The 23,399-nt window shown below is 50.5% G+C and overlaps 1 protein-coding gene across 8 annotated transcripts in view; it reads right to left on the bottom strand.

The window, feature by feature from the left end:
• Nucleotides 1-14,734: 14,734 nt before the first annotated feature.
• The window catches only part of CSNK1E (casein kinase 1 epsilon), a 38,726-nt gene continuing 30,061 nt past the window's right edge, over nucleotides 14,735-23,399 (bottom strand). For 6 of the 8 annotated variants that reach the window (XM_066258214.1, XM_066258203.1, XM_066258248.1 and 3 more), the window contains exons 7-12: nucleotides 22,433-22,581; nucleotides 19,205-19,265; nucleotides 18,262-18,454; nucleotides 18,021-18,160; nucleotides 17,210-17,275; nucleotides 14,735-15,946 (exon numbers count right to left, since the gene is read on the bottom strand). In XM_066258214.1, the coding sequence (XP_066114311.1) occupies nucleotides 17,259-17,275; nucleotides 18,021-18,160; nucleotides 18,262-18,454; nucleotides 19,205-19,265; nucleotides 22,433-22,581 (560 nt within the window). In that variant the 3' untranslated portion in view covers nucleotides 14,735-15,946; nucleotides 17,210-17,258. Of the gene's footprint in view, nucleotides 15,947-17,209; nucleotides 17,276-18,020; nucleotides 18,161-18,261; nucleotides 18,455-19,204; nucleotides 19,266-19,961; nucleotides 21,641-21,738; nucleotides 21,843-22,432; nucleotides 22,582-23,399 lie in introns of those variants that run through there. The other 2 variants (XM_066258257.1, XM_066258263.1) reach the window with 2 other exon arrangements.

Here is a 23,399-nt window from a genome sequence, read left to right as displayed (position 1 = left end):
CTCTGACTCATTCTCTGTCTCTGTAAAAAAACAAAAAAACAAAAACAAAACAGGCCTTGGCTGGTTGGCTTAGTGGTAGAGCATTAGCCAGGTGTGTAGATGTCCCAGGTTCAAGTCCCAGCCAGGGCATACAGGAGAAGCGACCATCTGCTTCTCCACCCCTCCCTCTCTCCCTTCTACCTTTCTATCTCTCTCTTCCTCTCCTGCAACCATGGCTCAGTTGAAGCAAGTTGGCCCCAGGAATGAAGGATGGCTCTATGGCTTTGCTTCAGGTGCTAAAATAGCTCGGTTGCCGACCAACAGAGCATTGGCCCCAGATGGACATAGCAGCACCCCATGGGGGCTTGCTGGGTGGATCCCAGTAAGGGTGCATTCAGGAATCTGTATCTGCCTTCCTGCTTCTCACTTAAGAAAAAAAAAAAGAAAACAAAGACTAAGTTAGATATCATCTTTAAGGTCTTTTCTGATCCCCACCTCTCCCACTCTGTTTTAATTAGTTTCTCCCTAATTTAAAAAAAAAATGTAAAAATGGCCTGACCTGTGGTGGCGCAGTGGATAAAGCGTCGACCTGGAAATGCTGAGGTCACTGGTTCGAAACCCTGGACTTGCCTGGTCAAGGCACATATGGGAGTTGATGCTTCCAGCTCCTCCTCCCTTCTCTCTCTCTCTCTCTCTCTCTTTCTGTCTCTCTCTCCCTCTCTCTCTCCTCTCTAAAATGAATAAATAAAATAAAATAAAAATAAAAATAATGGAAATAATCTGAATCTCATCAAAGAATAGTTAAGTATTTTTGATAGAGCCATACAATGGCATATTGTGTAGATATTAAATTATTTTTATTTATTTATTCATTTTTAGAAGAGAGAGAGAGAGAGAGAGAAGGGGGAGGAGCAGGAAGCTTCAACTCCCATATGTGCCTTGACCGAGCAAGCCCAGGGTTTTGAACCGGCAACCTCAGCATTTCCAGGTCAACGCTTTATCCACTGCGCCACCACAGGTCAGGCCCATATTGTGTAGATATTAAAATAGCCTCTTTATACATGTCAAATAACATGGGGAAATGATTAAGAATAACATTGAGTTAAAAAAGCAGTAACAGGTGCTCTCCCACCCAGGAGCACGCCCATACCTTTCTTCCCCCTCAGGCATGCATCTCCTAAACTCTAGGGTCCCCACGAGACTTGCAACCTGGGGAGCAGTGGAAAGCAGCAGCTCTTTCCAGGCTAACCCCCTGAACCCGTCTCCAAGGCCCCCTTTACTCTGACTTCTCAGTGAGCAAAAGCAGCTTCACCTAGGCCCTCTCTTTTTGCTTCTTCTGCCCTAAGCCCTTCTTTGTTTCACTGTCCTTAGCTTCAATAAATGTACTCTTTTTTAAAATGTGTATTTCATTTTTTTAATTTCATTTATTGATTTTAGAGACAGGAGAGAGAAAGAGAGAGAAAAGGGGGTGAGGAGCAAGAAGCATCAACTCGTCGCCTGACCAGGCGATGGTGCAGTGGATAAAGCATCAGACTGGGATGCAGAGGACCCAGGTTCGAGACCCCGAGGTTGCCAGCTTGAACGCGGGCTCATCTGGTTTGAGCAAAGCTCACCAGCTTGGACCCAAGGTAGCTGGCTCGAGAAAGGGGTCACTCGGTCTGCTGTAGCCCCCCAGTCAAGGCACATATGAGAAAGCAATCAATGAACAACTAAGGTGTCGCAACAAAAATCTAATGATTGATGCTTCTCATCTCTCTTTGTTCCTGTCTGTCTGTCCCTCTCTATCTATCCCTCTCTCTGACTCTCTCTGTCTCTGTAAAAAAAAAAAAAAAAAAAAAAAAAAAAAAAAAGCATCAACTCATGATAATTGCTTCTTGTATGTGCCTTGATCAAAGAACCCCAGGGTTTTCTCTTTTTTTTTGTATTTTTCTGAAGTTGGAAATGGGGAGTCAGACAGACTCCCACATGCGCCCGACAGGGATCCACCCAGCATGCCCACCAGGGGGCAATGCTCTGCCCATTTGGGGCATCGCTCTGTTGCAACCAGAGCCATTCTAGCACCTGAGGCAGAGGCCACAGAGCCATCCTTAGTGCCCGGGCCAACTTTGCTTGAATGGAGCCTTGGCTGAGGGAGGGGAAGAGAGAGACAGAGAGGAAGGAGAGGGCGAGGGGTGGAGAAGCAGATGGGCACTTCTCCTGTGTGCCCTGGTCAGGAATCGAACCCGGGACTCCTGCACACCAGGCCGACGCTCTACCACTGAGCCAACCAGCCAGGACCAGAACCCCAGGGTTTTGAAACCAGCGACCTCAGTGTTCCAGGTTGAGGCTTTATCCACTGCACCACCACAGGTCAGGCAAAGTACTCGTAAAATTTTTTAAAGAAAATATTTTAAAGTAGTAATAATTTTGCAATGACAGCCTGGTCTGAAGTCTGTTTAAAAAAGAAAAAAGGAGCCCTGGCCGGTTGGCTCAGCGGTAGAGCGTCGGCCTAGCGTGTGGAGGACCCAGGTTCGATTCCCGGCCAGGGCACACAGGAGAAGCGCCCATTTGCTTCTCCACCCCTCCGCCGCGCTTTCCTCTCTGTCTCTCTCTTCCCCTCCCGCAGCCAAGGCTCCATTGGAGCAAAGATGGCCCGGGCACGCTGGGGATGGCTCTGTGGCCTCTGCCTCAGGCACTAGAGTGGCTCTGGTCGCAACATGGCGAAGCCCAGGAGGGGCAGAGCATCACCCCCTGGTGGGCAGAGCATCGCCCCATGGTGGGCGTGCCGGGTGGATCCCGGTCGGGCGCATGCGGGAGTCTGTCTGACTATCTCTCCCTGTTTCCAGCTTCAGAAAAATGGGGAAAAAAAAAAAAAAAAGGAAAGAAAAAAAAAGCTTGGAAGAAAAGTTGAAAAAAATAAAATGTTAACAGTGGGTCCTCCTAAGTGACAGGATTATGAATATTGATTACCTTTTCTTCCTCCCCTTTGTTTCTTTTTTGGTTTTGTTTTTGTTTTTTGTCCCTTTGTTTCTTGTATTTTGCAAAAATATGTTTGCAAAAGCATGCAATATTTTCAAAATAAGAAAAAGAATAATTTTTTTTTACAAAATAAGAAAAAAGAATAATTTTATTTAAAAAGTATTTAAAGAAATGATTTCTTGTTCCCCTCTGTGTTCTTACTGTGCATCACAATTCATCTGAATTCACCTGTCTCCCCACCAGGTTGAAGGCCTCTTAAGGGTAAGGACCAAGGTGAATTTTCTCGGCATCCAAAACCCACTCCTAGCATCTGGCGGGAGGTGCAGGGGAAGAGCTATGGCCTCAGCAGTGCAAGCCAATAACTGGCTCAGAGCCCAGAGATTTCTGGATACATTTACCTGCAGCCTCTGTGTCTCCCTCTTGTCCCCAAGGATGTGGACGGAGCCCCAACCCCATGCCATGAATAGGCAGAGTATGGTATGGTGGGCAGAGCACACACCTAGTTCCATTGCCTCCTGGCAGTATGCTCTTAACCATGTGGCTTTGCTTCTCTGAGCCTCAGTTTCTCCATCACGATGTACAAAAATGTTGGCACAGCCTGACCAGGCGGTGGCACAGTGGATAGAGTGTTGAACTGGGACACAGAGGACCCAGGTTTGAGACCCCCGAGGTCACCGACTTGAGCATGGGCTCATTAGCTTGAGCACGGCGTCATTGGCTTGAGCCCAAGGTTGCTGGCTTGAGTCCAAGGTCGCTGGCTTGATCAAGGGGTCACTAGCTCCTCTGTAGCTCCCCCACCCTAGTCAAGGCACATACAAGGAAGCAATCAATGAACAACTAAGGAGCCACAACTATGAGTTGATGCTTCTCATCTCTCTCCTTCCCTGTCTGCCTGTCTGCCCTATCCCTCTGTCTGTCTCTGTCACACATACAAAAAAAATGTTGGCACAGTATTTTGCACACAGCTGACAATCATGCTACTATTTTTTTTAAATTTTATTTTAGATAAAGAAAGAGAGAGAAAAAGAAACACTGATTTATTGCTCCACTTATTTATGCATTCACTGGTCACTTCTTGTATGTGTCCTGACTGGGGATTGAACCCACAACTTTGGGGTATTGGGAAAATGCTCCAACACAGTGGTCCCCAACCTTTTTTGGGACACAGACCGGTTTAATGTCAGAAAATATTTTCACGGACTGGCCTTTAGGGTGGGACGGATAAATGTATCATGTGACCGAGACAAGTGTCAAGAGTGAGTCTTAGACGGATGTAACGGGGAATCTGGTCATTTTTTTTAAAGACTTTATTCAATTTTCAGAGAGGAGAGAGAGGGAAAGAAGAAGAGAGAGAGAGAAGGGGGAGGAACAGGAAGCATCAACATATGTGCCTTGACCAGGTAAACCTGGGATTTTGAACTAGCAACCTCAGTGTTCCAAATCTATGCTTTATCCCACTGTGCCACCACAGGTCAGGCGAATCTGGTCATTTTTAAAAAATAAAACATCATTTAGACTTAAATATAAATAAAACGGAAATAATGTAAGTTATTTATTCTTTCTCTGCAAACCGGTACCAAATGGCCCACAGACCAGTACCGGTCCGTGGCTTGGGGGTTGGGGACAACTGCTCTAACCAACTGACCTACCCAGGCCAAGGCCCATGCTGCTATTTTTAGAACATGACTGCTGAGGACCCAACTAACTTCTGTTTTTATTTTATTTTTTTTATATTTTATTTATTCATTTCAGAGAGGGGAGAAGAAAGGGGGAGGAGCAGGAAGCATCAACTCCCATATGTGCCTTGACCGGGCAAGCCCAGGGTTTTGAACCGGTGACCTCAACATTCCAGGTCAACACTTTATCCACTGCGCCACTACAGGTCAGGCCCTAACTTCTTATCTGTATTAGATCCTTTTGGTTGCAATAGACTAAACCCAATTGAAACTAAGTTAAACAAAAGAAGAGAATTTAAGGTCTCACTTTAATAGGAAGTACAAGGCAGAGCTGGATTTGAGGCCTCACATGTGGTCACTGAAACACTATTCCTCTCAGTCTCTTGGGGTATGTGTGTATGTGTGTGTGTGAGAGAGTGATTTAAAACTGTTAGAAAATTTCTGGCCTGACCAGGCGATGGCGCAGTGGATAGAGCATTGGACTGGGATGTGGAAGGACCCAGGTTCGAGACCCCGAGGTCACCAGCTCAGCTTGAGCGCGGGCTCATCTGGCTTGAGGAAAAAACCCAGGGTCACTGGCTCCAGCAAGGGGTTACTCAGTCTGCTGAAGGCCCACGGTCAAGGCACATATGAGAAAGCAATCAATGAACAACTAAGAAGTCGCAACGCACAACGAAAAACTAATGATTGATGCTTCTCATCTCTCCATTCCTGTCTGTCTGTCCCTGTCTATCCCTCTGACTCTCTCTCTGTCTCTGTAAAAAAAAAAAAGAAAAAAAAATCTGGAGTTAGAAGAATGGGCCCTCACACAGAGGGCAAATAAAGACTAAGTCTTAATCTATCTTTGCATTCCCAGAACCTGACACATATGGGCTGGCATTAGTGTTTTTGTCACTACTATTTATTGAGCATTTACTATGCGCAGAAAGTGTACTAACCTCTTTATTATTACAGCAAGAAGCAGTGACTGCCATTTGGCAAATGAGGAAACTGAGGCACAGAGAGGCATCATTACTTGGCTAAAGTCACACCTTGAGCAGCCTAGCACATAGGCCCCGGTGGGTGTTTGTTAAATGAACCTGGGACCCACACCAGTCACCACAGAAACTAGGAAAACCAGGCAGCAAGAGAAAATGCTTCTGACCTCATACAGTTCTTCCTGTTAGGGTAACATTTAGGGCACCGGTGGCCATCAGCAAGCAGAACAAGGCCATTCCCGGGGATGCCACGGGAGGGGCATGTGTGAATCAGGGGCATGACTGGTGATGATTTACATGTTGCTTTGAAAGAGCCTGAGTTAGAGACACACAGAAAGGGAGCTTCTGTTTTTTTGTTTTGTTTTTTGTTTTTTTTACAGAGACTTAGAGTCAGAGAGAGGGATAGATAGGGACAGACAGACAGGAACGAAGAGATGAGAAGCATCAATCATTAGTTTTCCGTTGCGCATTGCGACACCTTAGTTGTTCATTGATTGCTTTCTCATATGTGCCTTGACCATGGGCCTTCAGCAGACCAAGTAACCCCTTGCTCGGGCCAGCGAGCTTGGGTCCAAGCTGGTGAGCTTTTGCTCTAACCAGATGAGCCCACGCTAAAGCTGGCGACCTCGGGGCCTCGAACCTGGGTCCTCTGCATCCCAGTCCGACACTCTATCCACTGAGCCACCACCTGGTCAGGCGAGGGAGCTTCTGTTTTGTCTCTCTGGGTCACACACACACCCCTGTTCCTCCAGCCCAGGTGAGATTTCTCCTTACCTAGCTGAAATAAGCCGATGAAAATGGGCCAAGGAGAGGGATTTACTGCCAGTTTCCTTGGAGTCATTAGGAACATGTCTCATCCTTTACAGAATCCCAGGTTGCGCCAATGTTCCTGGAGCTCTGGCATGGGGAACGGGAGGTCCACCTCAGGTCAGGGCCATGGTGGGAGTGTCAGGGCCAGGCTTTCCTCCCAGAGGCTTTCATGAGAGGAAGGGGGAAGGGGTGTCCCAGACTCAGAGCTACGCTGATTTGGTAAAGCCAGGTGGGATGACTTCAAAGGGGCTCCACCTTAATCACAGGTGCTTTGAAGATGCTAGGATGAAAGGCCTTGGGAGGTATAATTACCTGAGATTCTCCCAGGGGCCTACAGGAGCCCAGGTACTGCCTGCAGGGATCTGTGGTGGGGCCCCCTAGTGGGGCCTCCTTTTTTTTTTTTTTTTTTAACTTTTTTTTTTTTCATTTTTCTGAAGCTGGAAACAGGGAGAGACAGTCAGACAGACTCCCGCATGCGCCCGACCGGGATCCACCTGGCACGCCCACCAGGGGCGAAGCTCTGCCCGCCAGGGGGCGATGCTCTGCCCATCCTGGGCGTCGCCATGTTGCGACCAGAGCCACTCTAGCGCCTGAGGCAGAGGCCACAGAGCCATCCCCAGCGCCCGGGCCATCTTTGCTCCAATGGAGCCTCGGCTGCAGGAGGGGAGGAGAGAGACAGAGAGGAAAGCGCGGCGGAGGGGTGGAGAAGCAAATGGGCGCTTCTCCTGTGTGCCCTGGCCGGGAATCGAACCTGGGTCCTCCACACGCTAGGCCGACACTCTACCGCTGAGCCAACCGGCCAGGGCCTAGTGGGGCCTCCTTAAAGGGGCAGTGCCCCAGGTCTGGGCCCTCTGCTCCCCTCAGCTGCTGGATGGACTGCTCTCCCATCCCATCAGCCTCTCCTTCTTGGACTGAGCAGCCTCAACGAAGCCAAGCTCTGGATTGCAGCTTCCTGACCCTCAAAAGGCTATGGGATGTGGCCGCACACAGGACAGTTGGGAGGACAGAGAGACACTATTGGTGCCTCAAGGCTAGGGTGAGAGAAATAGGGGCTTGGAGCAGGCCAGAGGAAGAGGAGGAGAGGAAGATGGCTCAGTATCACCATGGCAACATTTATCGCGCACACCAGATCTCTTCTCCTTCACCAACCCACGTGTTGGCAGGAAAACAGGGCTGCGGAGAAGTGTGGCTGCAGAGGATCGTAGATGTCTGGAGATTGGGCTGTGCATGGCTGGAACTTGAAGTGTGTTTACTCTTCTGAATGATTAGATGTGTTCCTGGGGCCGCCTGTGTTGTAGGCTCTGGGAAAGAGAATGTGATGTGGGGGCTCAGCATCCTTGGCTCCTATTACCATATCTGTGTCTGAAATAGAGCCTGAGGGGGGAGGGGAAGGGAGAGAGAATAGTGGAGCAGAAGGTTTCCCCTTTGCTATAGCTATGCTGCAGTGGTCCCACTGCAGCTGGCCTCAGGGCTCTGCCTGATCAATGTCCCCATGGGAGGCTCTGGGTTGGGTGTGTGTGTGTGTGCATTAAAATGCAGGTAGGAATGGGGGGGGAATGCCACCACCTAAAAGGGAGCAGCTCATTGACATGACGGGTTTGTATTTTTTGCAAGTGATGAGGACAGTGGAGTGACTGAGCCAAGTTCAGAGAAACCTTAGCTCCTCGTTTTGTCCCAGACCCAGTTCTCCCTGTTTCCTCTGATATTCCTCCTCCAAACCTTTTGCTGTCCAGTCATTAATACCCCTCCTCTAGGGTTCTTTGGCCTCCAAACACTTGCAGGCCTCTTTGACCTCCTATCAGAGGACTGACTGCAAGGAAGCATGCCTACTCTGGCCTTCCTCTTCCTGTCAATTTCCTGTGCCCACTGCCTCTCTTCTCACTTCCTGTTCTGATCTTCTCCCCCAGGGCGGAAAGGTGATCTGTTGATAGAATTTAAAAGAGTGGTGCCCTGCCCTGGCCGGTTGGCTCGGTGGTAGAGCGTCGGCCTGGCGTGCGGGAGTCCTGGGTTCGATTTCCGGCCAGGGCACACAGGAGGAGCGCCCATCTGCTTCTCCACCCCTCCCCCTCTCCTTCCTCTCTGTCTCTCTCTTCCCCTCCTGCAGCTGAGGTTCCATTGGAGCAAGGTTTGCCAGGGCGCTGAGGATGGCTCTGTGGCCTCTGCCTCGGGTGCTAGAGTGGCTCTGATTGGGGCAGAGCGACGCCCCAGATGGGTAGAGCACCACCCCCTGGTGGGCATGCCGGGTGGATCCCTGTCGGGCGCACGCGGGAGTCTGTCTGACCGCCTCGTTTCCAACTTCAGAAGAATACAAAAAAAATAATAATAAAAAAATAAAAGAGTGGTGCTCTATGTGTGTATGGGGGGAGGGGCAATATGGCACAGGAAGGGACATGAGACTTGCTGGCATATTGATAGTCACCTATATCTTCATCTGGTGGTGATGGTACAGACGTACAGAAACTAACAGTGTATGTGCTGTACATTTAAGATGTACATTTGTCTAAATTATACTGCAATTAAAAAAATTTGATAGCCCTAACCAAGTAGCTCAGTTGGTGGGAGTATCATCCCCATAGGGCAAGGTTGCACCTTAGATCCTGGATCAGGGCACATACAAGAATCAACCAATAAATGCATGGATAAGTGGAACAGCAAATCTATCCCTCTCTCTTTCTCTCTCAATGTTTCCCCCTCTTCCTCTTTCTCTAAAATCAATTTTAAAAAAGGTACTCTGGCAAAATGGTCATCCAGGACGTTTGCCAGCCTTACGCTTTCCACTGCTTTGTCCCTTTGAGCACGCCCTCCTCCCTGATGCCCCACCCTTCTAGCTCTACTCCTCGCTGGCTGGCTGGCTGGCCCTTCTTGGTTTGGAGCAAAGAATGCACCTTACCAACTGCTGTGGCCCATGTGCGCAGGCTGGTAACCTCAGAGCCTCCTGACTCCTTCCTCTCTCTATTGGCCAAGAACAGTTCTGTTCTGAAGTGGTTCAATCATTCTTGCCTCTGGATGTATCCTGCTGGTATTGTGACCATATATAGCTCTCGAACACTTCTCCCTGCCCACTGTTGCCATATTTGCATTCAAGTTTACATCCATCATGCCCTCTCCCCTGAGCAATCGTTCCCCACAGTACAAGTCCTGGAAGATGATGCCTGATGATTTAAATTTGACCTCTGCTTCTACCAGCCTTGGCTTGTGTGGAGCTCCTCCCTCCCCCTCTGTGCTCAAAAAGGAGTATATCAAGCTAATTCATACCTCTGGGCCTTTGCACATGTTTTCTCTGCTGGGAATTAACCCCAACCTCCAATAAGCTTCTACTCACCTTTCCAGGCTCAGGTCAAAGATCTTTGAAACACTTTCATTGATGACACCAGACACATTGCCTCCCTCCACTGTCCCCAGTTCACACTGCACTCTGGATTGGGATGAGCCTTATGCTAGCCTGAGTCTTTCCCCTGACTAGGCTGTAAACCCCTGGAATCTAAGATCACACTCTGTGTTTGAAATATGTAGTTACAAAAGGTGAAGAGATTAAGAAATACAAATTGGTATTATATAATTGTATACCTGAAACCTATATACTTTTTTTAAAAAATACTTTATTGATTTTACAGAGACAGGATAGAAAGGGGAGCATGGAATGGGAAGCAACAACTCATAGTTGCCTCAGGCTAGCTGTTCATTGCTTGCCTGCGGTATGTGCCTTGACCAGGGAAGCCCAGGGCCTCGAACCGGCAACCCTGGCATTCCAGGCCGAAGGTCTATCTACTGCGCCACCACAGGCCAGGCATGAAACCTATATACTTTTATTAACCAATGTCACCCCAATAATTAAAAAAAAATACTAATAAGAACAGATATGCCCTGACCAGTTAGCTCAGTTAGTTAGAGCGTTGTCTCGAAACACCAAGGTTGTGGTTTGACTCCTGGTCAGGGCACATATGGGAAGCATCCAATGAATGCACAACTAAGTGGAACAACAAATTAATGCTTCCCTCCTTCTCTATCTCCCTCTCTGTCTAAAATCAATCAATTAAAAAAAGTACAGGCCCTGGCCAGTTGGCTCAGTGGTAAAGCGTCAGCCTGGCGTGCAGGAGTCCCAGGTTTGATTCCTGGCCAGGGCACACAGGAGAAGTGCCCATCTGCTTCTCTACCCCTCCCCCTCTCCTTCCTGTCTCTCTCTCTCTTCTCCTCCTGCAGCCAAGGCTCCATTGGAGCAAAGTTGGCCTGGGCGCTGAGGATGGCTCTGTGGCCTCTGCCTCAGGCGCTAGAATGGCTCTGATTGCGACAGAACAACGCCCCCAGCTGGGCAGAGCATCGCCCCCTGGTGGGCATGCCGGGTGGATCCCGGTCGGGCGCATGCGGGAGTCTGTCTGCCTCCCCGTTTCCAACTTCAGAAAAATACAAAAAAAAAAAAAAAAAAAAAAGTCACAGGGATGTAAAGTACAGCATAGGGAATATAGTCACTAATATTGTAATAAATACGTATGGTGTTAGATGGATACTAGACTTATCAGGGTGATCACTTCATAAGGTATATAAATGTCTAATCACTATGTTGTACACCTGAAGCTAATATAATACTGAATGTCAATTGTAATTAAAATTTTTTTTTACAAAATATGTAGTTACCACCACTGAACACTCTATGGGCTGTGGAGCCAGGCAGTCTTCTCTGAGCCTCAGTGTCCTTATCTATAAAATGGGCGTCGTAACACACACCTCAGGATTTTTATGAGCAGAGGATTGAGAATGGGGCTAGGCACAGTGAACTTTTTTTCTTCTTTCACAGTGACCTCTTAATGAACTTAGAATACAACCCTCTAAAGCAGTTATTATCACTCCCATTGTAGAGACAGTGCCCAGAGCACAGAGGGACCAAGCTGGTCCTCAGGTCTCCAAGCCCATGCTCCCTACTTCTTCCCCTGAACTCCGCTCCACCTCACCCCAGCACTGGCACCCTTGGCACCCCTGGGACACACACAAGCCCAGCCAGTGTTTGTTACATGAATGAAAATGACTCACCAAGTGGTATGTTTACACTTCCAGTTTGGGCAAAATTTCCTGGCAATTGTTTCAGGTGCTTATTAAAAATAAATTGATTGCATGGTTGACACATCCTGGTCACCCTTCTGGCCTCAGCTTGAATGTCACTTCTTCAGAGGCTGCCAGCCACCACCCCTCCCATATACATCAGCTCCGTGAATAAGAAACACAGGAAGGATAAACCAGGACCAGAGGTGGCAGGTAGGAACAGAGTGAGGGGCAAGGATGGCAGTGATTCTAACTTTTTATTATTATTATTAATTTTGAGAGAGGAGAGAGAGAAAAGGGGGAGAGAAGAGCAGGAAGCATCAACTCCCATATGTGCCTTGACCAGGCAAGCCCAGGGTTTTGAACCAGCGACCTCAGCGTTTCCAGGTCGACGCTTTATCCACTGCACCACCACAGGTCAGGCCCTAACTTTTTACGAGGAGGCAGTCAGACTCCCGCATGCGCCCGACCAGGATCCACCCGGCATGCCCACCAGGGGGCGATGCTCTGCCCATCCGGGGCGTCGCTCTGTCCAAACTAGAGCCACTCTAGCGCCTGGGGCATCTTTTGCTCCAATGGAGCCTCGGCTGCAGGAGGGGAAGAGAGAGACAGAGAGGAAGGAGATGGGGAGGGGTGGAGAAGCAGATGGGCGCCTCTCCTGTGTGCCCTGGCCGGGAATCGAACCCGGGACTTCCGCACGCCAGGCCGAGGCTCTACCACTGAGCCAACCGGCCAGGGCTCTAACATTTTTTTTTTTTTTCTTTTACAGAGGCAGAGATAGACAGGGACAGACAGACAGGAACGGAGAGAGATGAGAAGCATCAATCATCAGTTTCTCGTTGTGCGCGTTGCGACTTCTTAGTTGTTCATTGATTGCTTTCTCACATGTGCCTTGACCGTGGGCCTTCAGCAGACCGAGTAACCCCCTGCTGGAGCCAGCGACCCTGGGTCCAAGCTGGTGAACTCTTTGCTCAAGCCAGATGAGCCCGCGCTCAAGCTGGCGACCTCGGGGTCTCGAACCTGGGTCCTTCCGCATCCCAGTCCGACGCTCTATCCACTGCGCCACCACCTGGTCAGGCTCTAACATTTTTTTATAGCCTCATTTTCATACATGTAATTTCCCAAAAATAGAGCAAAAAGGGGAAACATGAACTCCTTATTAAAATCAATAAAGACCAGCCTGACCCATGGTTGCACAGTGGATAGAGCACTGACCTGGAGCATTGAGGTTGCTAGTTCGAAACCTTACGCTTGCCTGGTCAAGGCACATATGAGAAGCAACCAATGAACAACTAAAATGAGGCAACTACGAGTTGCTTTTCTCTCCCTCTCTCTCTAAAATTAATAAATAAAATCTTTAAAATTAATGAAGACCACAGAGAGAAAAGAATGATTTCAAGTTCCTTCTGGGCACTGTATTCTGACAGGACATCCTTAGTATTCTAAGGACACAAAAAAATATCTTAACAATTTTTTACTTCCTAGGTTTACATTTTTAAAAGTTGCACTTACTGATTTTAGAGAGAAGGGAAACATGGATTCTTGTTTGTGCCCTGACCAGGGATCGAACCCTCAACTTTGGTGTATATCCAGATGACAATCCAGTGTTTTTCAACTACTGGTTCATAGACCAGCGGTGGGCCACCAAAATTTCATGCCGGTCCACAAGAGTTAACCACCCTGATGTTGTATGAAGATTATAGACTCAATGATCTTAAGTCAAATTCGCTTATGTTCAGCGTGATTTCTGTCTTAACGGTCCCTGAAATAATTTTATTTTCATCAGTCCTCAAGTGTAAAAAAGTTGAAAACTGCTGCCTAACCAACTGAGCTATCTGGCCAAGGCTCCACAGGCTTAATTTTAGTAGTAATAGTAAAATTGTAAAATAAAATTAAAATAGTAACATTTTTAAACATACATATTATCGGATATAGCAAATAAGCACATTAGTTTTATTAGGAACTAAGATTTTCACTATAAGAGATTTAAAAAAAATTTATTAGCTCCCAATAGTTTCCTCAGGGCCCACAGTTGATAATTTTACACTTAGGTGTCTTTTTTTTTCAGAGAGGGAGGAGGAGGGAGATGAGAAGCATCAACTGGTAGTTGCTTCATCTGAGCTGTTTATTGATTGCTTCTCATAGTACCCTCACCAGGGGGCTCAAGCCAGTGACCCTGCAGTCAAGGTAACGAGCCCATGCTCTAGCCTAGCCAAACCTTGGGGTTTCAAACCAGGGCCCTTGGCATCCTGGGCTGATGTTCATTCCACTGTCCTGCCATTGGTCAGAGCATACTTAAGTGTTTGATGTCAGATGTCTAACCACAGAGGGTCAGGAGTTTAAAATCACTCTATTGTCACCCTACCTCAGGAAGCTCTTCCTGGGACTGCCTTCAAGTCAGGGCCCAATGGCATTTTCTGGCTTGAAGTAACATGTCCTCATCCCTGATGGCTGTGAATAAGGATCTGCCTTTGCCTGAACCTCACATGGAGGGCCAACAGACTGACCCTACACCACCTGAGCCAGGTTGTAGGGTCACAGGGTTTCCAAATGCTAGCACTGGAAGGGACCTTAACTATGGGAGTTTTGAGCTATGTCCAGGGCTTCAAAATGCCTCAAGGGAACCTCTCAAGAACCCTCCAGTGCCTCCCCAGGCTGACCTGTGAGGTCAGATAGCTTTGCTCTCATCTGTGGGTGGAGACTATGGCAACAGTGGCTCTTAGGTCTTGGGTCAATGAGAAGTGGGAAAATAAACCAAGTTGGAGAAATGCAGACTGATAGACAAATTATTTTATAAGCTGGTGAGACAAAGGTGGCCAGGCCGAGGACTACCCCTTTATCAAGGCTTAGATGAAGGAACCACCCAAGGGCCCCTGTGGCACAGTGGCCATTAAAACCTGACTCAAGTGTCATTGTTTACAGGGCTCCTTGGTCAGTAGTGGGGTTCAAACCTGGTTCTGCCACCAGAGCTGTGTGACCCTGGGCAAATTATTTCCCTCTGGCTGTTTCCCAGCTGAAGGCAGAGAGATAAGTAGACCTAACTCAGAACTTTTGTGAGGATAAGATAAAGTTGTGAAGACCCCTTTTCTGAACCTTCCTATTCCCTGTGGTCCTGGGCATCCCCTGGGGCTTGTTAGCATGCAGACCCTGGCTCCGGCCCAGCCCTCAGGGGTCAGAAACCTGCTTCCAGGTGGTCTGCAAATAGTTTCTGAAGCCCTGGTTTAGCCCCAGCCATACTCTCTCCCAGTTCTGCTGGGGAGAAACCCCTGGAGCAAAGAGGTGGACCAGGGGCTGCCCATGTCACTTTATCCTTTTCTACTTTATTACTTCAAATTAACAACCACAATAAAGCTCAAAAAAGTCAATATTTACACAGGAAAAAAGTACAAAATTCCCCCCAAAGTTTTTCAGGTTTTTTTTTTCAGTTTTTTAAATTACAAAGTTATAAAAAGCTTTGCTCTTTAATTAAAAAAAAAGAAAAAAAAGGGGAAACAGAGGTAAATAAATTAGGAAACACACACGGAGAAAACAAACAAAAATAAAGTAAAAACAGGTGTTAACTAGGAGGGATGGATAAATCAGGCGCCCAGCCCTGACCCAGGCTCCTCCTCAGAGAGGCAGGGTGCAGGAGGGGCGGCCCAAGGGGAGTGTCAGGACCAGGAAATTCATTAATTACCCGGGCGCCAGACGTTTTCTGGAAGGAGTCTCCAGGAAATGGGGACAGGGCTGCCACAGAAGGCGATGACAGTCCGAGGGGCTGGTGGTGGCAAGAATACTCTGTGTCCTTCTTGAGGGACACGGAGGTCACTACCCACCCCATGTCCTTGTTAGGGGGATGAGAACCGAAACTTGGCCTGGCAGGTGGGGGTGGGGCCCTGCTGTCCTGGGAGATACAGGTCACATATGTACACATGTGTACACACACACACACACACACACACACGCGGAATCTTGGCCAACCACCTTGCCACCCACTCCTTAAAGTCCCTGTGGAAAAGGCAAAGAAAGACTCAAATGCTCAGGGGCACACTGGAAAAAGCCCACACAGAAAGTCGGCCACTGTCACCTCAGGGTGGAGGGGGCTATGTGCATCTCTTGTGGTTCTGAGGCTCAAGAACACCTGGTGGGACCCGCCTCCAACCAAACAAACCACCAGACCAGTTTCCAAGGTCCTTAGGCCAACCCCTGATGGCACGGGCAGACCCTCAGGGCCCAGCCGCTCCTGCCCCTGCAGTGTCAGAGTCAGCTGGGGCTCGGCCTCCGTGTCTGGTACATGTCTCAGGGTCCGAAGCCTTTGGCAGCCTGAAAGCTGTAGGCAGCGGGAACCACAAAGGGACAGAATCCTTGGTACTGAGGGCATTTCATCTTCTTGCCATAGGCACAAAAAAAATAAAAATAAAAATAAACAAAATCCATCATCGCTTTTGTGCTGGGTTTTCTCCTTTTTGTTCTTTTGAGTGGTTTTTTATCCCATCTTTTTGTTGTTTTTAAAAAGAAAATACAGTGAAGACACTAAAAACAAGAGAAAGAAGACAGATTAGAGGCACGTTTGCCTCTGGTTACCCATATGCCAGACCCCCTTTAGATCCTGTCTTCTTGTCCCAGGACTTTGTGCTTGGTCCTCTACAGCACGTAGTAGGTACTCAATTTTTACAAGAAGGACACAGTCTCACTCTCTCTCTCCTCTGTCCCCTTGGTGAGCAGCCACCCCAGCCACACATCTGCCATGGACAGGGTGGTTCCTGGCTTTAGGTCCTGGCTCTCTGTGCAATGAATTTCTGCAGGTATCATATAAATATATATTCCCTAGGGAGCTCTGACCTCCCTCACACACCCTCAAAAACTCCCTGCCATCCCCCCTTCTCTGAGTCGGACCCAGAGGGGAAAGCTGCTATATATCACCTCAAGGCCTCGTGCTCCGTGGAAGTCCTATCAGGCCCACACTGGCCAAAGGGCCTCTCCTGGGCTTGTGCAGGCCAAGGGCCTTCTTAGATGGCAGATAAACTAAGTGCATGGCCCTGTTCTAAGAGCTTTGATGAATTAAGGTTTAACAGCCCAGAGGCTGAGATAAGGCTAATGCCCCAAGGAGGTCAGGGTGAGGGCCCTCAGGCTCAGTCCTGGCTAGGAGCCAACTTTCCAGAATATGTTAGGAGGACTGGCCCAAAGAAAGAGGAAGGTTTCTAGCAGAAATGAATGGATGTGGGCCAAGTCCGCTCAGAGGAGGCCCCAGCCTTGAGACAGATAGCGTCTGAGGTTTTTGTTTTTCCCCTGAGGTTTTATTTACTTTTAATTGAATTTACTGGCGTGGTATTAGTTAATAAAATTATTTAAGTCTCAGGTATACAGTTCTATAATATATCATCTGTATGTCGTATTGTGTGTTCACCACCTCAAGAACCGCTGAGTTTGTTTTGTTTTTTTTTTTTTATTTATTCATTTTTTTTACAGAAGAGAGAGAGTGGGAAGAGAGAGAAACAGAGAGAGAGAAGGGGGAGGAGCTGGAAGCATCAACTCCCATATGTGCCTTGACCAGGCAAGCCCAGGGTTTTGAACCGGCGACCTCAGCATTTCCAGGTCGACGCTTTATCCACTGCGCCACCACAGGTCAGGCGTAGAACCGCTGAGTTTTAAACTGCCCTGAAGGCCCCTGGTTCTGGGTTCCCTTGTACCACCTGCAACTCCTCCTACCTTTCTGTGACACATACTGCTCCCCTCTTAGGGCCATAGGTGTTTCTAGACCTGGCAGGGCTATGTCTGCAGCAGACATCAACTCACCTAAGCAAATACTGGTCCGATGGTGGCTCCTCCTCACTTCCCGAGATGCTCAAATGGCACGCTCGTCTTTGGGAGGGAAGGCAGAGAGAGACAGAGGGGAATAAGCTGCCAGCACTGGCAATGTGGCGAGTCTCTCCCCACCATGGAGGTCCATCCCGCCCCACCAAGGCCCTGGTGCCAAGGAAGGGATGTGTGATCCCAGTGACCCTAGGATGTTGCTGCTTTGTAGAGAACATTGCCCAGAGAGACAAAGCAGCTGCTCCAGCTCACGCACAACATGAGTCTGGCCACTGATGCCCAGCTCCTGTCCTGTTCTGCTGAGGCTTCTCCACTGTAAGCAGGAGGACCAGAGTGGATCTCCTGTCCACCCTTGCCAGGACACCCTCCTAGGTCAACCAGAATTCCTCCTTCCCAATTTTCCTAGTCCAAACATGGTCTGAGTGGGGCGCTGGACAGGATCTGCCCAGCCTTCTATCCTGCACTAACCAGGAATTGTGGGGGCTTCCTGACAGCAGGGACTGTGAGCCTCTCCCATGAGCTGCATGCTGCCCACCCAGGCTGGAGCTCTGGCAGTGAGAGCAGGATCCCAGCTCTACCACTTGCTGGGGCAGTTACTTCTGACTTTGCCCAGTGGGGCTAATGGACCCTGGAGAATTAAATTTGGCCAAGTCCCTGCAATAAAAGGGGCTTGCTTCAAGGCTATTAGAATCAGCTGGCAAGGAAGAACAGATCCATGAGGCCTGACTCCATGCCTGGGGGGGTCTCTAGCCCAGCTGTGAGGCACAGATGGGCTGGAGTGAGGGCAGCTCACCTGTGAGGCAGAAATCCGGGAAACCTCTTGCCGCCCGGTGAGGTCGGAGGACGAAACATTGGCGGGAGCACCCCTGTGTAGCCTCATGCTCACCTTCCTCTCTCTGTCGACCCGTGAGATCGCTCTGGGAGAAGTATTGCCTGGAGGGTGGAACGGGGGAAGCCATCCTGAGTGTCCAGGGCCCTGGCTGCCCTGCCCCCCACCCCCGGGCCCAGCCCACTGCCCACAGTCTCTGGCTCACCAGCTTGCTGGATACGGGAGGCTGGGGTAGAAGCCACAGGCTCTGCAGCACTGCGGAGCCGGTTGGCAGTGGCCCCAGTGGGCGGGCCAGGGGGCAGCGCCCGGGTCGCAGACCCCCGGAGCTGCCCCATTCTCTCCTCGCGCTCGTGTTCTCGCCGCTCCCGGTCCACATCCTCGGGATTCCGGGCTGCACCCTGTGGGAATGCAAGATGAGAGCTGGTCAGCCCTGCAAGGTCAGGATGCTCTGGGGTTGGCAGCCTTGCAGGGTAGAACAGGGGGAGGGAGGCCAGGTGGGCATCTCAGGGGAGAGCACCACAGAAACCCTCTGGTCCAACCTCCGCCCCACACAGCAGGAAGCCTGAGAGGCCTGGAAATGACCCATGACAGACCACACAGCATGAAGAAATAGAACCACAGCTGCCCAGAAGGAGGAAGCTGGATGTGAGAGGTGGAAGATCACTCTGTCCTGGTCTCAGGGGGCCAGTCAGAGCTGGGGAAGCTAATACCCTCAGGATGACCAAGCACTCCCAACCTGGTCCCCCTCTGGGCACAGAGAGCCTCGGCTCCCCAAGATTTCCCAGCAGAGCAGGACAGATATTCAGAGGCCAAGAGAGAGTTACAAGGCTAGCCAAGGCCAGAACGGGACTTGAGTCAGGCCTCCCACCTAGGGGAATCTTTTCAAAGGGCCGTCCTCCCCTGCCCCTGGACCTGGCAAGGTGTTGTGGGGGCCACCACCACACAGATGCTGCCTGCCTCAGGGTGGGAGCTCAGGGAAGCTGGAGAAAGAACGGGCTAGAAGCCCCATGGAGGAAAAATACCCAGCAGACAGGCTGGGACAGCCCCCAGGGGCCCTGCCATCCAGCCACGGCCATCCCAGTGCAGGAGGAAAGGGAAGAGGCCCAGAGAGAGGAGCACAATGTGGGAGCGGCACCAGGCCGCGTTACCTAGTTGGTCCTGGGGTCGTCCACAGGGAAGGGCAGGGGGCTGGCGTGAGAGGGGCTGCATCTGTGAAGGAGAGAGCTGTGGACTGAGTTGGATGCTGCTCATGAGCCATGGGGATGTGGGCTCCTGCAACCCAGTGTGTCCCAGGGGACTGGCTGAGAAGGCCTTACTGTCTTTAGGAAATGGGGTGGCCCCTACCTTAAAGCAATGCTGGGAGGTAGCAGCTGGGGATCAGAATGACCCCTGAATATTTGCGAGGAACTGAGGCACAGAGAGGCCTCATGACATACCTAGGACCACAAAGCTCAGGACAGAGCTAGTATGTGAACTCAGGTCTCTACCACCCAGTCCTACTCTGCTTCCTGCACCCCAAGAGGATTTAACAAAACATTCTAGAAATGAACACCTCCAGTCCTCCCTCCCACAAGCCTGTCCAGGCAGGCGCACCTGGAACCGATAGGGGTCCACCTCCTGACCTCCAAGGCCCCTGCCCCGAGCTCCCCCTTACTCAGTTACAGGCTGGCAGAGAGCGGCTAGCCAGAACCACAACACAACCTGAGCAGTAAGAGCAGTAGCACCCATTCACGCACCCTCCTGTTGGCGGGTAAAGACTCATTCCCCGAGTTGGGATGCTAAACGATTCACTCAAAGCCGCATAGCCCCTGAACTCTGGGACCCCAGTGGACTCCGGCCAAGGCCAGCCCCACAGCAGAAAGTGAGCTATGTTCCATGTTTCCATCCAACCCAAGTGACGCCTCAAGAATCACACACCACGGAGGTCTCTTGGCTTTTATTTGCCCACAAGAAAATAGAAGGTAAACATGAAAGTCACCACCAGTGCTGTATGGACCCTGGTCCTTGGCTGTGTCAAGTTTCTTTCTGGCCAGCTGTAGGACGTCAGAACAGTGGCTGAAAGCAGCATCCAGGCTCTGGGCATCCAGAGATTCCAGGGCCCTGATACCGACTGCTATGGGGTGGCTGCTCCAAGGAGGGAAGCTCGCAGTCAAGGGCGATCCTTACTGCAGAACAAGCTAGACCATAGTGCTCAGCACGGTGTCCACTCTGCTGACAGGTACTGATAAGGCTTCCTGCAGGAGTGGTGGTGTGGGAGGGTCCTGGCTTCTGGGTGAAAGGAATGTTAGGTCCCCATCACATGTGTGCAGATGCTTCTGCCAGGGAGTCCAGTTCACCACAGTGGTCATGGGTTTAAAGGCTGCCACTTATCCAGTTCTAAGTCGGAGATCAGTACAGAATAAAGCTGTTAGCACCCCTGCTCAGCATGACTTCAGAGCCTGCTTCAAAGGGGACCCCAGAAAGGTGTCAGAGTGCCAGCAATGGGTGGGGAGGGTGCTTCTGGTCTGGCTTGAGACGAAATCCCGTCGGCTGGATGGCCCCATAAGAGGCTCTGTGAGGGGCCATCTAGAGTAGCACTGTTCCACAGAACTTTTGGTGATGATGGACACGTTCTCATCTGCCTCGCCAGGTACGGAAGCCATCAGCCAGACACTTGTGGCTCGTGAAAACTTGAAATGTAGCAAATGTGACTGACGAATAACACTTTCAGCTCTGATTAATTTTAATTAATTAAAATTTAGCCTCATGTAGCCAGTGGCTGCTATATTGAATGACAGAGGCCCAGACAATACAACTTCCTTTTGGAGCTACACTGAGGGAAGGGCCAGGCCCACCCCAGACCCACACTTTGGGATGACTTTCTCCATGATGAGCACGTGCCCTGTGCCCGAGCTCCCTGATGCCCTGTGGTGAGGAGAGCTAGCCCCAGGCGCTCGGCCACACCCCCAGCCGGAAGGTAAAAGGTACCCCACTGCTCATCTCCAAACCCTTCCTTGGGGCCACTTGGCCTGTAGAACCCCCATTCTCTGTCCAACTTCTGTCGACTCCTTAGGGAGCAGCACCAGGCCTCTGTCTGAGGACCAGAGAAGAGGGGCACAAGACCACACGCTGCTCCTGGCATCCAGAACAAGGCCTCAGTCCTGAGCATCTGCCAGAACGAGCCGAGGGCACCCATGATGAAAGGAGAGGCACATGAGAACGAAGCGCGGTACAGGCCGGGACATTTAATGAGTTCAGGTTCAATACAGAGGCTGCTGCTGGGGTATGTGAGGCTGCTCCGGGTGCCCACTCCCCGGCTCCTCTGAGGCAGTGATCGTCACCCCTCCTTCAGGCTTTGTCCGTCAGGCAGATGACTCATCCCCAAGAACCTCTTGGCAGGGTCTTCTCCACCATGCCCTCTCTACTGACCCCTACCACGCCAGGGGACACTCCTCAGGCCTGGCCCTGGTGGTCTCAGGCACACTTGGTGTCAGAACTGGGGCTCTGGAGTCCAGACCACTGGCCAGTAGTTTTGGGGGGGCAGCTCCTCCACTTCCTCCACAGGCCTATCAGGAGGGCCCTGGGTGCCCAGGGGTGCCGGGCACCTGGAAGGGACAGAGAAAGCACAGCAGAGGCTCAGCCTCTTGTGCTCACCCAGCCAAGTGGTAAATCTTGGAAAGGCGAGGCCTCAGAGGGTCCTTACCAGTATGTGGGTGAGCACGCGGGCCCCGCACAAGGATAGGGGCGGGGGCACGGCAGTGCGATAGCTTCGCTGTCACGGGGCTGAGCCTGGCTCGATGAAGCCCCCTTTTCCAGAAGAGATGTGAGACAAGTCATACGATTTCAGGTTCTAGAGCTCCAGGCACAGCAGACGGCCACTTCTCCCCACCCCACCCCCACAACTCTTAAAAGAGGGAGACAGAACAGCCACCTAGCAAAGCCCAAGGTCCCATGACCAGGAAAAAAGAAACCACATTGAATGAGTCCAGGCTGGCCAGAGGAGCCACAGCAAAGGCAGCTGCCTGGGATGTGCAGAGCAGCAAGAGCAGGATGGTATAGGCAATGATCATGACAGTAGGGGGGCCCACCAGTGCCATCCATGCCCAGCCACAGGTGCCCCGGAGGGACTGGAGGCCCAGCCAGGTCCTCCTGGGTCTGATGGGAGGCAGTGTCCTGCCTGGGCCCTGCTGACCATAGCAGTACATGCTGTCAGCATTGATGAGACAGGAGTGGGGGAAGTGAGGGGGTTCTGGGACCCCAGTGAAGTCACTTATATGGTCCAGTTCACTGCTCCTGCTTTTTGGGAGCCCCACCCACCACAGAGTCACTTTGGCCTCAGGAGTCAGGGCCTTCCCAGTCCAGTCCCCCAAGCCCGCCTTGGCCTCCAGGTGACTCACGAATTTGAGCATGTTCCAGTCGAAGACGTAGTCGTAAGAGAAGCCTTGCCGGTGGAAGAGGTTGCGGAAGAGCTGGCGCAGGTAGGAGTAGTCGGGCTTGTCGTCGAACCGCAGGGAGCGGCAGAAGTTGAGGTATGTTGAGAACTCAGCTGGTGGGGGTTACAGGAACAGAAGAGGCCACTGTGAGGCCCATGCTCCCAGAGTCCCCAGCAGCCGGCAGCTGTCCTAACCACCCACTGTCCCTACAAACACTTTCAATATAGCAGGGGGTACGACGAAGACAGAACTGTAGTCCTCCCTATGGGTGATGCAACCCTCCCTGCCAACGAGCAGAGCCTGGGAGGACAGGAACTGAGGACCTGTGAGCAATGAGCAAGCGTCCCCTCTCGGTAAGCTGGCACTGCAGGACCCTACCTAGTTCACAGCTCTTCACCTGCTCTTGTCAAGCACTCTGGGGGTCATGGAGATGGTAGATCAAGAGCTGTCATAAAGTCAAAGGACAGTCAAGAGCCCAATGGGAACTCTCAACATGACCTAAGCCACAGGAGGAGGACTTCCATTTCCTCCTCTGAAAATTAGGGGCGAGAGAGGGCCTTGGTCGGGTAGCTCAGATGGTTAGAGTACCGTCCTGATCCCCGATACATACAAGGAACTAAGGAATGAATAAATAAACGGAACAAATCACTGTTTCTCTCTCCCTCTCTCAAAAAAGTGGTAACAGAAAACAAATATATTGGTCCCTGGTTTCTGGAGCTCCTCAAAGCTTTGTAATTTCCTAAGTGACGCAAAAAGAACAACCCTTGTTCTAATAGTTGGTCTCTGACACCTTCTCTGACACAAATCTCCTAAAACCTTAAAAACCCTAAGTGGTAAGAGCACTAGGAGCATCTCTTGTTCCAACGAGGTGGGCTGGTCAACAGAAAGACAAACCATAATTAGAAGCTTAGACTTCTCAGCCCTGCCCAAT

This window comes from Saccopteryx bilineata, chromosome 1 (assembly GCF_036850765.1).
Source record: "Saccopteryx bilineata isolate mSacBil1 chromosome 1, mSacBil1_pri_phased_curated, whole genome shotgun sequence".
NCBI classification, from domain to species: domain Eukaryota; kingdom Metazoa; phylum Chordata; class Mammalia; order Chiroptera; family Emballonuridae; genus Saccopteryx; species Saccopteryx bilineata.
This window is presented reverse-complemented; position numbering and strand designations above follow the sequence as displayed.